At 47.3% G+C, this 18,271-nt stretch overlaps 1 protein-coding gene across 1 annotated transcript; it reads right to left on the bottom strand.

Annotated features, from left to right (window-relative positions):
- Positions 1 to 5,409: 5,409 nt before the first annotated feature.
- AtWU_01997 (uncharacterized protein) lies at positions 5,410 to 5,726 on the bottom strand (the record flags this gene model as incomplete). The annotated part of the gene is made up of 2 exons (XM_035497111.1): positions 5,410 to 5,569; positions 5,620 to 5,726. 2 exons carry the CDS (start codon positions 5,724 to 5,726, stop codon positions 5,410 to 5,412), a joined length of 267 nt encoding a protein of 88 aa, XP_035353004.1.
- Positions 5,727 to 18,271: the final 12,545 nt, after the last annotated feature.

Raw genomic sequence — 18,271 nt, 5'->3', positions numbered from 1 at the left:
GAGGGAAAGAGAGGGAGACCAGCTCAGCTTACGCCGTATGAGCTGTTCGGTGCCTGTTTCGGAGCAGGTATGTAAGCCGATTTATCCACTTTGGAGCTTCACGTAAAGCCACCCGGGCCATGCGAGAAACGAAGTGCGATGAATTTCCAAAGGCAAGTAGAGACCAGGAATGTTTCAAAGTGAATGGGGATGCTTGAAGGGAAGGAGTGTGGTGGACTCGGAAGACAAGAGGGGACAATAGTTGACCTTAAACATCCGTGGAACGAGACGGGGAAAGAGGCAGATAGAAATAAATCAGAAAAGGGAAAATCAGGTATATAATAAATTAGGAAACAAAAAAAAAAAAAAAAAAAGGGAAGAGAGAAAAAAAAATCGAAAAAGTGAAGAGGGAAAATTAAAAAATAAGAAAGGAAAAAAAGAGGAAAAGGGAACGAAAATTAAAAAATTAGGAAAAATAAAATAAGAGCGAAAAAAAAATAAAATAAAAAAAAAGGAATGCAATCCCATCCCAATGGAAATTATGGAATAGTTGTATGGGGGAAGAGCAGCAGTGCCAAAAAAAAATAAAAAATCGAAAAAAATAACGCCAAAAAATCATCCCAATTCCCAGAACATTGGCAGGGTACCCATGTATGGTATTGTAAGAAGCATCGTGTTTTTTTACCCTTTCCTCTCACTCTCACACCTTTCCCTTCCAAAAGATAGGGAAGGGAAAGAGTTGTCCGGGGAGAGAAAAAATAGAGATAAAAAAATCATCGAAAATAACACGAAGAGACAATTAAACATAGGAATAATTATCTAACTTTTTCTTTTCCTTTTTTGAAGCAAAAAAACCAACAGGGAAGGTAGGTAAGAAAATAAGGAAAAGAAAAGAGGCGGCCCTCATCCCCCCCTCCCCCTTCCTGGTGATCAGGAAAACCAGGGAAGGGAAGGGAAAATTACCATGGCCAGTCCAACTAGACCAGAGCCGGGCATGGTGCGGGTTGCAGGGAACGCCAAACGGCCAGGCAGACGGAGGGAAGGACATGTTCAGCGAAGGAAAAAAAAACATCCTCCGTCATGAAGAGCGACCGGGCTGCAGGCGGGGCGACCCAGACTGGTAGGCCCGAGCAGTGCCAGAGAGGGAGAGGGAGGAGGCAGAAATTGGGAAGGACGGATGGGGTGTGGGTGCAACTAGTGATCCCAAGGAGCAGGACAAGCCCGCCAGAAGCACCGCCGCCGGTGGATCTCTCCGGCCATGAGGCAGAGGCCATCGGCGGGCTCCATCTTTCATTCCTTTTCGCCAAAAGATGCGCACCACACCACACACACCCATCTCTCCTGCTTCACACTCCTTTGGGAGGCAACATCGAACGACAGACGGCAAGAATGGACTAGTGTGGGTATGGGGCAAAAAAAAAATAATAACGAAAATAATAAGAAGTATAGAAATAGAAACAAAGATAGAAGGTAAAGAACAAAACACGAAGAGGTAAATAAAATACAGAACGAATATCAACAGATCCACTGGGGAATCCAGTCGATGCAAATTGCAGATCCAGTCAAATGGTAGTTTTAGTTAAGCATAAGAAAAGAGTATGACACAAGATAGGCTTTGGGGAGGAACTAGGATCGAAGGAGGAACAGGGGGGAAATTGAGATAATCCAAACATCCACCACCACACCACATTCGGTAGTCATGGATGTCTACAGATCAATCTCGCAGCAAAGAACAACAAATAGGCATAACACTGGACAGTCATGGTAGGAGAATGTATGTGTTGGCACAGGGTATGTGTGTGTGGTATTGTGGTATTGATCCAATCCTGGTACATACTTCCCAAGGAGCGACAGACACAAGAGAGCAACTGACTTACCAGGAGTAGTAGTACTGAAGAAAGTGTGAATCCACGCTGGCGGGGATGATGAGAAGCAGGTACCCCGTTTCACTTTGCTGGGGTTGGTTTGGTTTTGGGTTGCTGGTAACTACTAAAAGTAGGTCCCAACCTTAGCCGTGGCAGCGGAGTGACGTTGACTTTATCGGCCTTGTTGCACACACACAATCAACTCAACTTGGACTGCGTCTTCTTTCTTATCCCACTGTGTCTGCTGCTTCTGCTGCTGCTGCTGTTGTTGTCAACGTCGGTTTAACTTGCGGCTCTTTCACTTGCTTTCCCTTCCAGATAGACTCGTAAACTTTGGGAAATGTAAGGATGACCAAGATAAGATCCTCCAAAAGACGCCAATGCAGGGAAAACAGTCAGTAGTGGGGAACAAGTCATGTAACAATCCGAGATTCAAGACGAGAAGAGTAGGGGGGGAAGATTTTAAGATTTAGGTAGAACAAGTGAAAGTCAAAATTGATGAAAGAGGGGTGGGTGGAAGGAGGTTAATGAGGGGACGGGAGAGTGGATCGGGGGGATCGCTAAGGGACCGCCAATTCGAGACGAAATCCAAGATGAGACGGACGCCCCAGGACGGTGTGGTGAATCGCAGGTACCTGAAGGATGGATAAACGGGGCATGGGATTGGAAATTATCGGGTTATTATCGGATGAGGGGGTTTGGGATTGGAGATGGGAATGACGGATAGACTCGGGTAAAGGACACGCGCAGTGCAAGTCAGTCTTGGGAGGGGGATGTGGGAAAGGGGAGAGAGAAGGGAGGGAGGGATGATCAGATATAGACCATAGATATAGAGAGAAAGGATACGGGCTAATTAAGTATGCGCCAGTGTGATTTTAAGTACGATGTTAGGTAGGTAGGCAGGTAGGTAAAGTAGGTAACTAAGTTAGCTAGCCAAACTAGCTAGAAGGAGTAGTAGAAGGGGGAGGCATGTCAGCCAAAGCCGGGGTAAATCGAACGAGCGTGCGCGAGCCGCGTAGGGGGAAACGAACAGCAAGCTAGCTATGGACATAACAAAAGCCATCCTGGCTGGTATATCCTTCCGACTACTCTCGAATCCTGGATTTATCACAGTAGATCGTATGGAGTCACTACCCACTAGCTAGTAAAGAAAGTAGTAGTTCACCAATAACCAGACATGTTTCCACGACTATCACCCCCGCCATAAGCCCATGAGAAGGAACGAGAGGGAGAGGAGACCACGATTAACGAGGGATATTAATGCCATCATATATCTACTTAGTGCGGGAGGGATTTTCGGTTGGGAGAGGAAGGATTCAACGAGGGGGGGGGAGGCTGTGTCAAGTTAGGCGTGAGCCGCCTGGACCTACTACGTACTTACTATTACCTACACCTCTTTTTGGGAGGGGGAAGTGGGAAAGAAACACAGGAGGCGGGAAATAATTCGACGGGAGGACAGACGCCCCATGAGGGATCAGTGCTACTACTAACTAACTAACTAACCAACTAACTACATCCGAGCGTGTATTCCTGGCGGCTCAATGACTACCGTGCACGGTCGGGATGACCATCCCATGCCATCCCACCGCCTCGATAACTAAAGGAGGGAGGGGGGCGGAGCGCTATGAAGTGTTGTTGTCAAGATATCCACCGGGTCATCATCCTATAGCGGAGAGAGGAGAGAGAGGGATGGAGGGTGGAAGGGGAGAGGGGACTCACTCAGGAATGTTGCAAGCGATTGATTGACTAACCGACTAGCTGACCGATTGATTGATTGCTTGATTTCTCCATGATGGTCGATGGTTGAGGAATCTTATCGGGTCGTCTGCCATTCTCCGCATTCTTTTTCTGTTACTACTAGTAGAGGTCTACATAACAGCCAATTGGCAAAAACGTCATATGAAAACCCCCCAATCATGTTTTGCTATGTTATGTTTCTCATCCCTTCTTTTTGATTCCTCCTGATCATATGAAAGGTAGAACCATGAAATCAATCCCATGATACACTCCCACAACTCCATTCAACTGAAAAGAACTGAACTGGAACTGATTGAGGGGTTGGCTGCAGGGGTGGGGCAAAAGCGGTCACTTCAACCACGGCTCCGCCCCCTGACGAAAAGAGAGTAAGTTGTAAGTTGATTTGATTTGATGTGCACCGGTCAGTCATGGATCGGGGAGGCCCAGAAATCTAAAAAAGAATCCACTTTTTGCCTTTTTCGGGCAGAGTCGATCGACCAGCTCTTTTGCTCAGTATCTAAGTAGTAAGATATGTAAATGGGAGTGTTCTTAAGAATCAAGTAATATTCAACATGGTATACTACAATCACTATATAGTATAACACACTCAAATAGTCTGACAACAACAAGAAAGAAAGAAAACTAAAAAATGAAAAATGAAAGATGAAAATGGTATACGGAGTAGTGGACGGCCCTATTCCCCATCCGTCAATTCAGTAACAATACGGGGTTAGTCAGTTTCTCTTCCTCTTGTTCCTCTCCTCCATGGTCTTGTTTCCCTCTCGCTGCACTATTAAATCATCACCCATTCTCACATCGTCATCGAGCAGCTGCCATTTAACTAAGTAAGTAGCTAGTTAACTTACCTAATATTTCCCTAGTGGGCGATCTTTAGTAAGCCCAGCCAGCAAACCACCACACTTACTTACATAACTACTACTTACATACACACCCATACATACTTCGTCCCTCTCTCCAATACTACCCGATCTATCGTCATAGCCCATCCAAATCAAACATCAGGTTCCTGAAACCCGTACGACCACCATCATCCCAGTAACATACCTAACTTAGCTCACGGAAGGAGGAAGGGGCAAGAAAGTAAAACCAAAAAGACAAAAAAGGACAACTCAATCAAACGGCCGCCTCCTCTTCCCAGGGCTCAGATCTCGGGGGTTGTGAGAGGACGGGTGATTATTGCATGGCGTCAAGGCGGCACCCGTTCGGATTGGTCCCAGAGAGTGAGAAGAGGGTCTGGAGAAGATTTTGGGACGCCCCAGCAACTTGCATCCCATCCAATTGCTACACATCGAATCGGGTATGCTCTCGACCCGGCAACTGCTCCATCCCCCATCTTTCTGTCTCTGTCTCTCTCTCTCTCTCTTTCTCTCTCTTTGGGCCTCCTCCGGCTGGATTTCGTGACCCTCCCAATCTGGCAAACGCGGTCCGAGCTCTGCGGCCCATATGCGCGCGCCTTTTCACAGTAGCTCCCCTCCCCTCTCTTATCCTCTTCCGACACTTCCCTCGGGCTCTGATCATCTAAGCCTTCGTAGTCATTATATCCAGCCTACACCACAACGCACACTCACAATAAAATCCTTAGAATGGGGTCATTCAATATCATGCTCATACCAAGCACTTACCGGATGATGGGAGGGCAGACACAAAGAAAAGGGGAGAATGGAAGAGCCGAGAGAAAGAGGAACATGGCGCACACACATGGATAGTCGTGAGGGAAAATGATCGATGACCTCGGTTGTCATCATCACCGCCCATCATCATACCCGCACTTTAGTCGTCAACGATCCATCCCGGCCGCACCGGTGACCTATTTCCAACCCAATAGAACCCTCTCAACAATAAGACCAAAGACCACTGGTTTCGTCAGCTTCCATAGAACATTCATAACCAGTAGAGGACAGCGCAACCCGTGGTGGCCTGTGACGAGTAGACGGAACCGCATGACGACCAGATGCCCAAGAGGAGGACTGTGCGCCGCGTCAACTTTCCTCTGTACCAGTCTGCCTGCTTCGCTCACATCTCGTCGGCTCGTCCGTCGCTCCCGCCACTGCGGCCGGAGTCCAAGGAGATGGCCGTCTGCTCAGTAACCCTGCTCCACGGTTCCGACTGACCGCTGACGTTCATGTGCCCAGTTGATCGACTTTCTGGTAGGAGGAAAGAAATAATAGTAAAAAAAAAATAATGATAAACAAATCAAAAATATAATTAAATCAAAATAAAAAGGAAAGAAAAGACTTAACGTGCCTGTCAGCAAGGCAGCGTCGATGTCTAGATTCGAGGTCTTCCACTGGACCGGTCGACGGTTCCAGTCAGGCTCCGTCGGGATCCGTGCAGAATGTCTTTGCTCCAATGTGCCAGCAGGGATCCCCCGGGGATGCTCGATCGGGATGAAAGAAGGCAGAAGCGGAGCTTTCCCTTCCTAAACAAAAGCCACCCCTCCCCCCAAAGCCCCAAATGGTCCTGGTCCTCCATGACATATACCGTGCCTATGCCACGCACGCTCGAATACGAAGGGCGTGGAGACTGGGTGCAGGGAAGGGGGTGGGCAAATAATAACGATAATAATAATAATAATAATAATAATAATTTTAATCAGAAAAAATAAAAAAACAAAAAGAAAAAATCAGAGCGGAACAATAGGGAAGAAAGCGTCCCACACGACGGCGATCATCTTAAGAGCCCTCAGGCCAAAGCAGCAGTAGGGGCCGGACTAGGTCGCTAGGAGAAAACCAATAAAGCCCTGCCCAACTCTAAAATGTTTAGAGTTGAATCGACTGGAATTGTCGGTAACTTTGTCAGGATTCAGGGGGGCACCGTTCCTAGAGCTTATATTGGACCGTCGCCAAAACTTTCGCGGGAGATCCCCAGCAGATCCAAAAGCCATAGGCGACTGCTGCTGCTGCTACTGCTGGGGCTGTGAATCTGAGCTATCTTCTTGTTGCCCGGCGAGTCCACCCACGGAAGCGCCGACAGACGCGCGAGCACGACTCTTGGGCCTTTTTTCCCCGTTACTAGCATGGTTTTGCGGCTCATCTTTGGTCAACAGCAGGTGCAATTCTGGTAGGAGATCGTCCTTCCAGACCGGGTGGTAAGGGACTGGTCCGATAGTAAGGTCCCGACAAAGTGGGTGAGCAGTAGACGATCGCACCGGTGGGTGCTTGTCGAAACTCAATTCCACCCTGGAAGACCGGGGGGAGGGGAATAAAAAAAAAAGCATCCATCAAGACTAGTCTTACAATAGGCTCTACCACAGTGGAAGATCGCACTATTCCTCGATTACCCGGCACGAATTGGATTTTGATCGTCAGGTAACCCTCGTTGACAGGCCGGTGGTGGTGGTGACTTGCTTGCTGGCTTGCTGACATTTATTCCTCCGGGGGCGGTGGGCCAACAATGACAGACCCAGTGCCAGGAAACTCTAAGCTGGGTTGCTCTCGAGCCTCAGGCACTATGTGTGTTAGTGGATATCGCATGATGGTGGATGATCAATTTGCATGTTGAGAGATGAGGAACGAGAGTAAAGAGGGATCTTGGAGAAGTGACCTCCGTTTGCATGGTCAATCCATCCCGTAACAGGAGCTACTAGGAAGCTGCGACAGACTTGGCTTCATACAAGCCGTGCCTGCCTGCCTGCCTGACAGGATTTTGGTTGTGACGAGGAAGCCCTTACTATACCCAGAAACTCAAATGGTTACCGAGAGAGGACCCATACATATAGTATTGCATGCAGCTGCAAGAGCCACCGGGGGAAAGATCAAACTCTTGGGTGCCTGGTGCATACATGGGCCGATGGTCAAGTGAGGATGCACCTCATGTACTACTACTACGACACGGTGACTGGTAACAAAAGTCTACTTGATCCAGGTAACTCCGATGAAGGTCCTGTTCAGCCAAGTTGATGATCAGCGACCCAAAGCAGGAGGCAACCCTAGAGAAGAATGAAAGGTTCACTTGCTGCACTCCAGACAGGCTCTCAAGCTATATGCTATGCTATGTTGGCAGTCTAGGATCCTGCGCATTCATCAGCTAACTCTACAGTAGTGTCCAATCCAAGGTGCCCCAGCATGGAACTAGGAGGCATATAGCTCGAATCCATACCTACAGCTTCCAGTTAGTTGCCATCATCCCTTACTGATGGGTAACGAAGCCTCGTATTCCGAACCAGCGCCCCGGGACGGGTTCGGTTAGAGAGAGCGAAGAAAAAGAAAAGGTAGACTGGTGTGAGAGCGGATAGTAGTTAATTAAACCCCATAGAATGACACATCTTTAATATCGAGTTCGTTAGTCACTGGGTATTCAAGCGATCATGTCTTGGAAAGATATTCATAAGTAGGTAATAGTAATAATTGCATCCTAACAGGCAAAGGAGAATGGCATTGATTGCGTGGCAGATGATTCGACATACTAAGCAGGCATGTTTCTCTCTCTCTCTCCTACCTACGTGGACGTACTGCTTCGTATCCAAGGCGAGTGGGAGGAACGAAACCGACCCGACCGGTCTGGGTCCGGTCCCAGGATCCAGTCAGTGTCCGTGCCATTTTTCTGGGCTGGCAGTGCCTACTTTTTTCCCCACCGAATCTGAGTCACTGGACTCCCTAGTTCTCCGTATTCCACAATCCTGAAAGTCCCCACGTTCTTGAGGACTAGTACTAGTATAGTAGATAATGTGGCCCTTGTTGCATGTCCGCTATGTGTGGCTAAATGGAGCGAGAGCGAGACCAAAGAGAGGAGCCAACAGAGGGGATTCGCACAAATAAAAACCAAAGAGACAGCGCGCTAAGTTGATTTGCCCGGCTCCAGATGCATCCAGTAGCGCCACGGACGGTGTACCGTAGACTTGGGCCAGGAAATGAACGCGACCAGAGAGTGTGGTTTGGGTCATGGCTAGCTCAGCTAGTTAGTTAGGTTAGTTAGTTAGTTAGGTCGGTCGGTGGAAGGTCTTGCTCCGGTCCGGGAAGTTGGGTTTTCCCCGTTTAGGTAACGCGGGCAGGCACCATGTGAATGGTGATTGGAAGAAATGGGGTTCAAGACAGGCGGGTTGTCGGAGGAGAGAAAAAGGAGGAGATTGGGGAAATGCTGCTAGATTACTAGTATCTCGTAGGTTGTTGTCTGAGCGGATCGTCCTAGCAAATAATAGTAGTAACTAGTAGATGGTATCAAAAGTGGTACCAAACGGGGAATGACTATCGACCCAGTCAACTAATGTTACCAATGAGTATGTACGATGTACTTAGTAATTATTCCTCCATCATACATATTACAGTTATCAGGTGCTTCAAATCCCCCGAGAGAGATGAGAGAGAGGAGGGAGAGAGAAGGAGAGATTTGGAACTGTAGACTAGCAACCAAAAGGGAAGCGTCAACAGAAACAGTGGACGCGGCAGGTGGCGCTATCCTTGACAGAAGAAGAAATGCCGCACAATGACAGGGTCGTCTGGATCTAACAGGCGATCATCGCCCCCCCTCCCCAAGAATGTCGAACCAAACAGGCCAGAACGGGGGGGCGACGTAAGTAAAAAAGCAGCAGACACGAGTTCGGTCGCTGTTACCAAACCCCCACCACTAGTATCAACTAGTACTAGCCGGTACTGTATAGTAGATCATTGTAATTAAATGAAGGTGTGGTTCCCGTTCCAAACCACAGACTGGATGGAGTGCAGTAAGTAATGAGAGTACTCCGTAGAGAGAAGACCACACTGGCGCACTACTAATCTATTTACATGGGGGTTTTCTGGCTGATCCAAGTACCATTTAACGCCATGACGGAAGGGATGTCAGTCAGTGACAAAAAAAAAAGAAAATAAAGATTTGAAAATGGGGGATAAGTATACAGTAGAAATCATATCTACTGTAGTTCATTATCAAACAAATTCAATAACTATCTAACCTAAACTCAGCCAGTTTCTAAATCTCTTTCATGCGTGTGAAGAAAACATGGAGAGATGTCAGTGGCATTTCCCATCCGGGAATCAGGATTCGGAATCCCATGCAGGGCACAGGATACGGTGCCTTTTTCCCCCCTCTGCACGCTTAACGCAGGTGGCCTATTCGAGTAATGGGAGGGGAGTTCCTGCTATGTGTCCCTCCGTATTGCCCCTGCACCGGATTATACAGGAAGTAGTCCGTAGTCAGTAGTCAGAAGAGATAGGGCATCCCGTGTGCCAACATTTCAACAATCCCCCAACGCACTTGGTGCATGAGTGACCGCAATTCCATCTTCATTCATTTCCGCATGCGCCACTACTACGGGGCGTCCCTGTCCCCTCCCTCCTACTACTGACTAGTTACTACGTAGTTATACATATGCAAAAGACGAGGAAAAAAAGGGAACCAAGCGCCCACTTTTGCCCGTCCCTCCCGGGCGGCGGCGGCGGCGACGGCATGTTGGCCACGCACGGTGCGCATTGCCAGAAGCCTGAGGTCTGTCTGAAATGGATAGCCAGCAGCCGAACTGATCTGATGATAGGTTCCCAGATGTGTTATCCTGCATAAGCTAGGATGCACTGTGCCACGCCTCGAGCTCGTGTAGAAATATGATTTGGTCAATGGTGGCAATCCCCAAAAAGGGCGCCAATCGGCCGGGGAAAAGGACCGCATTCAAAGGATTCTCATTGGATGAAGGAAAAGGGAGGGAGTGATTTTCCAGTACTACGGGGGGCTACAGAGCCTGAGGATGGCTTCAAATCTTCCCAAACAAAAACATGTCAGGTGGCTCAACATCATCATCATGCAGTCGAGTTCTATCGTGACGGGATCGTTTTCCAGAGCGTAGGTAGGTGTTGTAATCAACATATGCCCCATCTTTGCGGGTTAAACTATTCAGGTAGGTAGATACATACTTCGACCCATTGATTCCTTGCGATCCCCTCAACCTGGATACTGGGAACACCTACATATTTCCTCCCCCAGTCTCCTTCTTCCCCTTCTCTCCAGGTGCCTGTACCTACGTCGTACATCAACGAACTACTAGTTGCACACATGGCCTGGTACCCACCCGACTTGCTACTTTTACTGCTAGGCCACACTACTCCATCTAGCACGCTGGCTTGGCAATCATCCGAAAATCGGGGGAAGGGCATTCATCGGGTTTACGAGGTTTGGACTTAGCTGCCTTCCACCTCCGGGATAGTGAGTCTGGAGACGCCCCAGCAAGAGTGGGAAATGATAACCAGAGGCCCTTTTCTGCTGGTCTGGCGAATAAGAATGGGGTCCATGATAATCAGTTTCGGAATGACTTCCTCTAGGCTCTAGCGAATCTCCAATTACGGCGATCGGTCGGGCGCTCCCAGGACATGGGACCTAAATCCAACGAGGGATCCACTGATGGCAATAGTTCCGGATAGCGCTTGTCCGCGCTGTTTACTTACGTCTTTCCTACGATCATCCACCCTCCACCCATTAAAACGGGTCACGACCCAAACCATTCGTTTCTGCGTGGATGGTTCGATGCGGAGAAAAACCAGTTCTGTCAGTCACCCTTTGACGATGCTGCACTAATACACTAGACTAGCTGGGGGCATTTATTCATTCCTGAAGGTCGACAACACTACTACGTAGTAGTTAGCCGCTATCTCCGGCACAGCTTTAGGTAATAAACGCAGGATGGAGATCCCACGGGATACTGTCTACCGGGATACTGACTGGGCGGTACGCTTTGGCAAAGCCATCAACCGCTCACTAGTCTTCCTTAGCTCTTGACCCCTACCAGCCATTCCGATCGGGGGATGCCTTCTTTGGCACAGCGGGACTGGCGCGCGCACATACACACACATACACACACACACACACAATGCAACGCGCTTCGTCATGCGATCGATCCTGTAGGCTGTAGTGGACTGACTCGACCTCATCCACCGGGACATTGATCCCAGCAATAGAATCAGGGATGGGAGGATCAGGACCAGGACACCATCCGTGCCCCAGAGACGAGGCAACCAAAAGGCGAGGATACAGCAGCATAATAATACATGACACAGTAAGTAGCAGGTACAGTAGACCCGAACCCCCACACCCCATCCCTTGACTGTGCACTGCTCTTTGAGGATCAGCCGGAATAATATCATCAGCATACCTATTAGAGGGATGAGGAATGACTGGTCATAGGGTTGGCGACGTGACCTGTCGTGGTTTTCTTTTTTTGCTATTTTATTTTCTCTTCTCATCACTTTTCTTTCTGGCCGTCCTGCCGTCTTAGTTGGCCCTGCAGGATGAGGGCGACGCTAGACTAGGGCACCTGCTGGTGTCAGAAGTGTGTCCTCTGTTTCACAACCTCAGGGAAAGGGTTAATCAGGAGCTCAGGCTTGCTTGATGCACACCCAGATGAGGATGGTAACACACGCTCAGGCTGTCTTGATTGGAAAAGCCCATTGTCTGTGGGCACCAACCTGGAATGGGGGCTTTTGAGTTACGGCTGATGGATCATGGATGTCGATCAGCCATGGCCATCTTCTTGAGAGTCTCCATCGCCCGCCATTCCTCGCCATCTCCCTTCTTCTCCTCATCATCTCGGGTCCGACCCTGCCATGTTCCCCTAAATAACTCCGTGGTAATTTTAAAACTACGTAGTCATCATCCCATCCATGAATTTACTAGTATCAAATTGGTCTGTTCAGAGCTCGGCAATAATCCAACAATCATGCTATTCCTTGGCATCAATCCATGCAGTGCCCCCCCTCGGTAGATGTTAGATTAATTTTAATTTAGCATGTCGACCATTTTTCCAAACCATGTGGCTCATCCTCACAATTGACCGCAAAATGGCTAGGGGTAACCTGGCTTGACCAACTCCGGCGTAGTCTGACTGAGGTTGTCCGGATGTCCAGTGAGAAGTCCTGGTGGCCCATCCGCTTGTCGCTGCTAACCAAGAAGCCATGGAGATTAGTGGCTTCGAGTGAATGCAGTGTTGATCCCCATCGATGGTATCTTTCTAGTCAACGATACCCCTACGAATTTAGCGCTATCCTTTAGGCACATCACAAATCGTCGATTAATTTTCCAAAAAATGTTCCCACCCCCTACTAACGGAGTACTACTACTAGTATGAAGGGACCCCAGCCGCGCGCACATGGAAGAAAGGACCCAGTATTCAGCAGGACTAGTTCTGCTCTTAGTCGCTTGCTCTTTGACCTATTCATGCCACTTCTCACACCGCAACCAATATCGCCTTCAGCTTGGGTCGTCATTCTATGGTAGCGGTGTTATTGCTTTTGCCCGTCTGCATGCACCCCATTCCGATGAAGGCAGTATCTATCTAGACGGTCGCACAGTCTTTTCGTCCCTAGATGCTTTGAGCAAGCTTCTAGATCTCTTTCTAGGCACCAAGCCACTCCCCCTTGCTTGTCAAAATTTATTTTCTTTTTCTTTCAGCCTTTTCCCTTTCTCCTTCCTTTTTTTTTCTTTTTTATGTAATTCTAATCTTCCAGTAGACCTTCCATTTCGAATAATTTCCCTCCCCTTCATGCTCTCAACATGACTTGCTGGTTCTCTTGCCGGCTCATTCCATGGCAGCCCACACGTTGATTCTTAACTAAAACTGCATTGCTCAACGCCTTGTCAGCCACGCTTTTGGGTCGATGAGTGGAGGAGAGGAGAATAAAGTGGACCATCCTCATCTACTCACACTACTTACTCTTTTCAGCGCAAGTGCCAAGTACTTCGATCCAATTCTTTTCTCTCTTTACACCGCGACCACCACTTGATACCGATACTAGTAGTAAGTAATTACATCGCCAGCCTTGTTCATGGATATTACCATGATGTAGTCTTCCCCCCCTTCATCCCGCCTTTTCCACTCCCCTCAGACTATGCAACTAGACCAGGTACACCCATCCCTAATAGTCACTAGCCCGGTTATAGTAATCAGTAATATAGCTAGCCACCTGCGAATTCCCCCACAGTCTAGCCAGGGATCCAGATCCCGACCACCACTCAGCCTAGCAGCAGCACCACCACCACCACCATGCCAGAAAAAACGTGGCTCGGGGCCATCGGCGCGTGTCTTAAGATTTTTTTTATTACTTTTGCGGAAATTTCTGCGACAGCTTCAAGACATCAGGCCTTTCTTCCATCCAATCCGTCAGTCAGTCTCCGTCCTATGACGATTTTGAGGAATTTCCTTCCTTCCTAGACCCTATCTACCTACCTACGTTAGTAAGAAAGATGATTAGTAGTAGTTGAGTTCGGAGCCAAGTTACCTCACCTCGCCTATCCCTCATTTCAGCTCTTCCTCCTCTCCCCCCCTTTCCCCCTGGGCATTGAGGTCATGCTTGGCGCGCCAACCTCGCTGACGGGTTGCCATTCTTGCTGGGGCCGGTTCGTTAATTGACGGCCGGCCGGTCCGATTTCAAGTCCCTGTCTTACTACTAAGTTAGTTTGAGGGGTTTTGCTCGGGACACTAAGCTAGTAGACTACTATCTAGGCAGCCAGGCATGTGGTTTAGTTAACTTTCAGTTTAGTGTGCTTCAAGTTTTCTAGTTATTACCTTCCTTGTTCTTATTTCCGAGGTGTATATTCTTTACTATTATAGACAAGGTATACACACTTCGACTTAGTCCCACTCCCGTACGTACCTATCTTAAGTAAGTAGAATGGGGGGTTTTGTACTACTTACCCAGATAGACACCCTGTCCATGTACATACTTACTTTCTTGTTCTACCCTACTTTTGTGTAGTACCAAGATGTCCTTATTATGTATATGTACCCATGGCGTATACTCCGCTGCCTTGTCCATGTGTCCATTTACCACCCAATCACATCTACACTTGCCATGCACAACGATATCATACCACAGCACCGGACAAGACGTTGACGCTTGCGTAGGTACTCACTTTGTCCTACGCTACATCTTGTTACAAAGCAGTACTACTTGATTTTTTCTTCTTTCTTTGCCCCAGTGGATTCACGCTGACTAGTAAGTAAGTGTAAGTAGACAGTATGAAAATAGCAGCAGCAGCAGCATCCATGCAGTAAACAGTAGGCTAAGTGAGAAAAGAAAAAAACCTAGGGATCAAATTCCTAGCGCAACGCCACTAGTTCCAGAATATCCGAACTTCTTCGTTTCGTTCGATAAGGGGGCGGCTTTTTTTCTTCATTCCTTTTTCCCTTAGACGCGGCAGCGGCAGCGAGCGGCAACATCATCATCGTCATCGCGACCTTTTTTTTTTTATTTTATTCTTTGATTAATAACTATATTAGTAGAATGTATTATTAGGTGAATAACTACTAACTAGACAACGTAGCTAGTTTTCTACCGTAAGTCCGCAATTTTCTCATCTCCTAATTTAGCGTCTGAGCCACTGGTTCTTTGCGTCTCTGCTTACGGACTAGTTCGGGCGCTGCTAAATGTAGATCGACATGGTATGTTTGGAGATTTGTTTCACTCTTGTATCTAGCAATAGCACTACTTTACGACGGAGTGCGGAAGGCCGGCTGGCTAATTACAAAGTAACTAGTTGCAAGCAGTTAGTTACTTGGTTAGTTACTATTATTATGATTATTAATTTTGTCGGGTGCGCGGGGCAAGGAATTTGGATCTTGTGATTTCATCGATGATGATGATGATGATGATGCTGATGAGTGAGGTGGTCTTCACACCGTATTTTGTTCCTCAATTACATACAGTATGCATGTTTTGTTAGTTACACACCCTTCTTGTCGGGTTATCTATCTATCTATCGCTCTATCAGAAGATCAGATATCAATGTCATCGTCATCTTTGCTAGAAAAACAAATAAGTCACTTACAGTATCTAGATGAAAGTTAACTCTACTACTACTTACTTTCTTAACCACTAAACACTGAGGAGTTTTAATTCTTTAAGCTTTGAAACGGGCACTTAAGCAATGCTCAACAGACCAATTTCCCAACTAGGCAGGTACTATATGTATTACACCGTACAGTAAGTAGTCGTAGTGAGTAGTTATCTGAGTGCCCGCGGCTCTCCTGATTACTTACTCGCATTACTACTTACAAGATAACCAACTAACTACTAGTTATCCAGTTATTCAGACAACGAAGTGACTAAACTAACTTACTCCTAGTATACATCACTACCAATCTCCCGCCAAGTGCCAACACTCTTCTTGCCCCGCTCGCTCGCATTTGCAGATGATGATGGCCAAAGAAGAGGGAAAGGAGGAGGAGGCTCAGCTGAAGAAATCCTTCTCTCTTTCTTTTTGAGTCTTCTGACATACTCACACTCATCTCGAAAATGCATCCTGCAGATACTATCTGGACTGACTGCCGAGTATCTCGGGCCCGGGTTTCGGGGGGGAGAAAAATGAGAGAGGCTGAAGACTCCTGCCTGGTACAGTATGGTGCAGAATTCCAAGTTTCGTCTAGGAGATACTTAGTCAGTTGCCTGTGGCTAATGACTTGTTTTCTCAATAGTGCAGAATCCCTACTTACTCAGTAGTACTATCTACTTACTTACTTACCTGCCTTCCTTGGTCCTGGTGGATATGTGCCGATTAGTATCATGTATGTGGGTTGGATAGCTAGCTAGCTACTTACTAGTACTAACCAATAATTCCAGGAAAGAAAGAAACCAACATATCCCGGGACCACTTTTCGACGCAAATATGGTCAATTTATTATTTGTTATTCCAAATGAGAATTCCGCGATGGCAAGGCAACACACAGACAATTCCTTCCACAAATTTTGGCTACATATGTATACTATACCAAATGCACGGACATTCTTCGGCTAGTACACAGCCGGCTATAGAAAGCGGCAACTAATGAAGGTTCAGGTTTCACGGCTTTCTTCGGTAATCAGGTTGGGTGCAGGTTCGACAGACAGACGGTAGACTATATGCATATGGCATGCAAGATTCCCAGCTAAGCGAGGTCAATGCCTACATATTATCAGGTTTATTATTTTGTTTTTCTTACTATCGCTGTGAAGATACCAGATAGCGTGGCTCATGAAAAGGAAAAAGCAATGCAAGGGGTAAAGTCGGTAAGTAAACCCCAGCCGGGATATGATCGGGATTATTTTCATTTTCTACTTTTCCTTTTTTTTTTTTTTTTTTTTTTTTTTTTCTGAGGGTGGCGGTTTCTTCAGACCCGAGACAGAGACAGAATGGGTGCGTGTGTGTGTGGGGTGGGAAGGGAAGATGGAATGAGATCGGACATATCATCTACTAACTTCGACTCTTACATTTACTTTGCTTTACCCTGGGGGAATTGGGATTGTTACTGGGTGGTCAAGATATACGCTGACGAATCAAGAAGTGACAGTTGGTTCACTTGGTATAGTAGTAATAGGTTCGGTTAGATCTACACTGCAAAGAGCCTTTCAACCCTTGCCTTAACCTGCCAAGGTAGATTAGGTATAGATGGGTAGATCTGGTTGCGTTGCCTGTGTGGATACCCAACCCCGATCGATCCATCATCATCATCCACCCACACATAACCCTCAGAGACATACACAGCAGATGAGATCAGATCGCATCGTCTGGTACTATGCACGTCCTACATACTATGTACGTATCACCCTACGTACCTACGGAGTACATTGCGATGAGACACGGTAGAGCCGTTTTCTTTCTTCCCTTCCCTTCCCCATGGGTAAAGGACAGAAAAATAAACGCAAACGCAAGGTTCTTCTTTCACTTTCCATTCTTTAACTTGACACTAGCTAACTAACTATATGTTCAGTCGGTCCTAACTTACGTATACCCTAACTATCCATATTCCGTATCCATCTTACTTTCCCAGCACCCACCACCCAGACTAGTAATATCATTATCTACTAAACTACCTACCGAATCTTAGTACCAAGTAAATCGAAAATACACTACATGCCACCCCGATGAAAAGGATGCCGGGGACCCTTCCCCGAGGAATGTACATACCTCCCATCAACCTAACCTAAGTAGTAACCATAAATACATAGTTTCCACGAATCTGCCATTTCCCCCCTCAAGAATGTAGAATGTAAGAAACGTGTGTATCTGTATCTGTATGTGTATGTCTGATGGCTGTGTCAATCACATGGCAAGTAAAGTTTGGAGGAAGGAGATCTTTGTCGACATTCTTCCCTTTCCCTTTCCCTCATTTCCCTTTTTGTCTCTACCGCACAGACATATGAGGCTGGGTCGGCATGGCATGGCATGATGGCTGATGACATACGTATACGTACTGCTTTGCTATGTTGGGCAGGTAGGCATGAGGAATGTGGCTGAGTACGGCACTGCGCTGTGCTGTACTAGGCCGCGCTCGTGCTCGCTTTGCCACAGGCTAATTGATGTAGAGTTCTGGACTATTGTCTATGTATGGGGTTGGGTACCTTGCTTGATTGTCGTATGGATATTAGATAGACTAGGATGGGAAATGAAAGGAAGGATAGGATAGGATACCCTTGCTGGAAGGAATATGCTGTACCATCTTAAGGATTCGGATTCAATGAGATGGATGGATGGATGAATGGATGGATGGATTAGTGGATAAATGATACATCATCGGGGGATTTCTCCTTTAGGACATGGGTCATGTTGTGTGAGTATCAACACGAGCGGTGGTTTGTGTTTGTGTTTTGTGTCACTGGTAATACTGGGTTTGAGGGTGGGAGATGAAAGCGGGAGGGGATGTAAGGTGCGGTGCAGTGCGCTGCGCTGCGCCATTAGTAGTGTATAGATTGGATGAAAGGGAGGGACGGAGGGAGGGA

The sequence above is a fragment of the Aspergillus tubingensis genome (genome assembly GCF_013340325.1).
Source record: "Aspergillus tubingensis WU-2223L DNA, scaffold_3, whole genome shotgun sequence".
Classification (NCBI taxonomy): Eukaryota; Fungi; Ascomycota; class Eurotiomycetes; order Eurotiales; family Aspergillaceae; genus Aspergillus; species Aspergillus tubingensis.
This window is presented reverse-complemented; position numbering and strand designations above follow the sequence as displayed.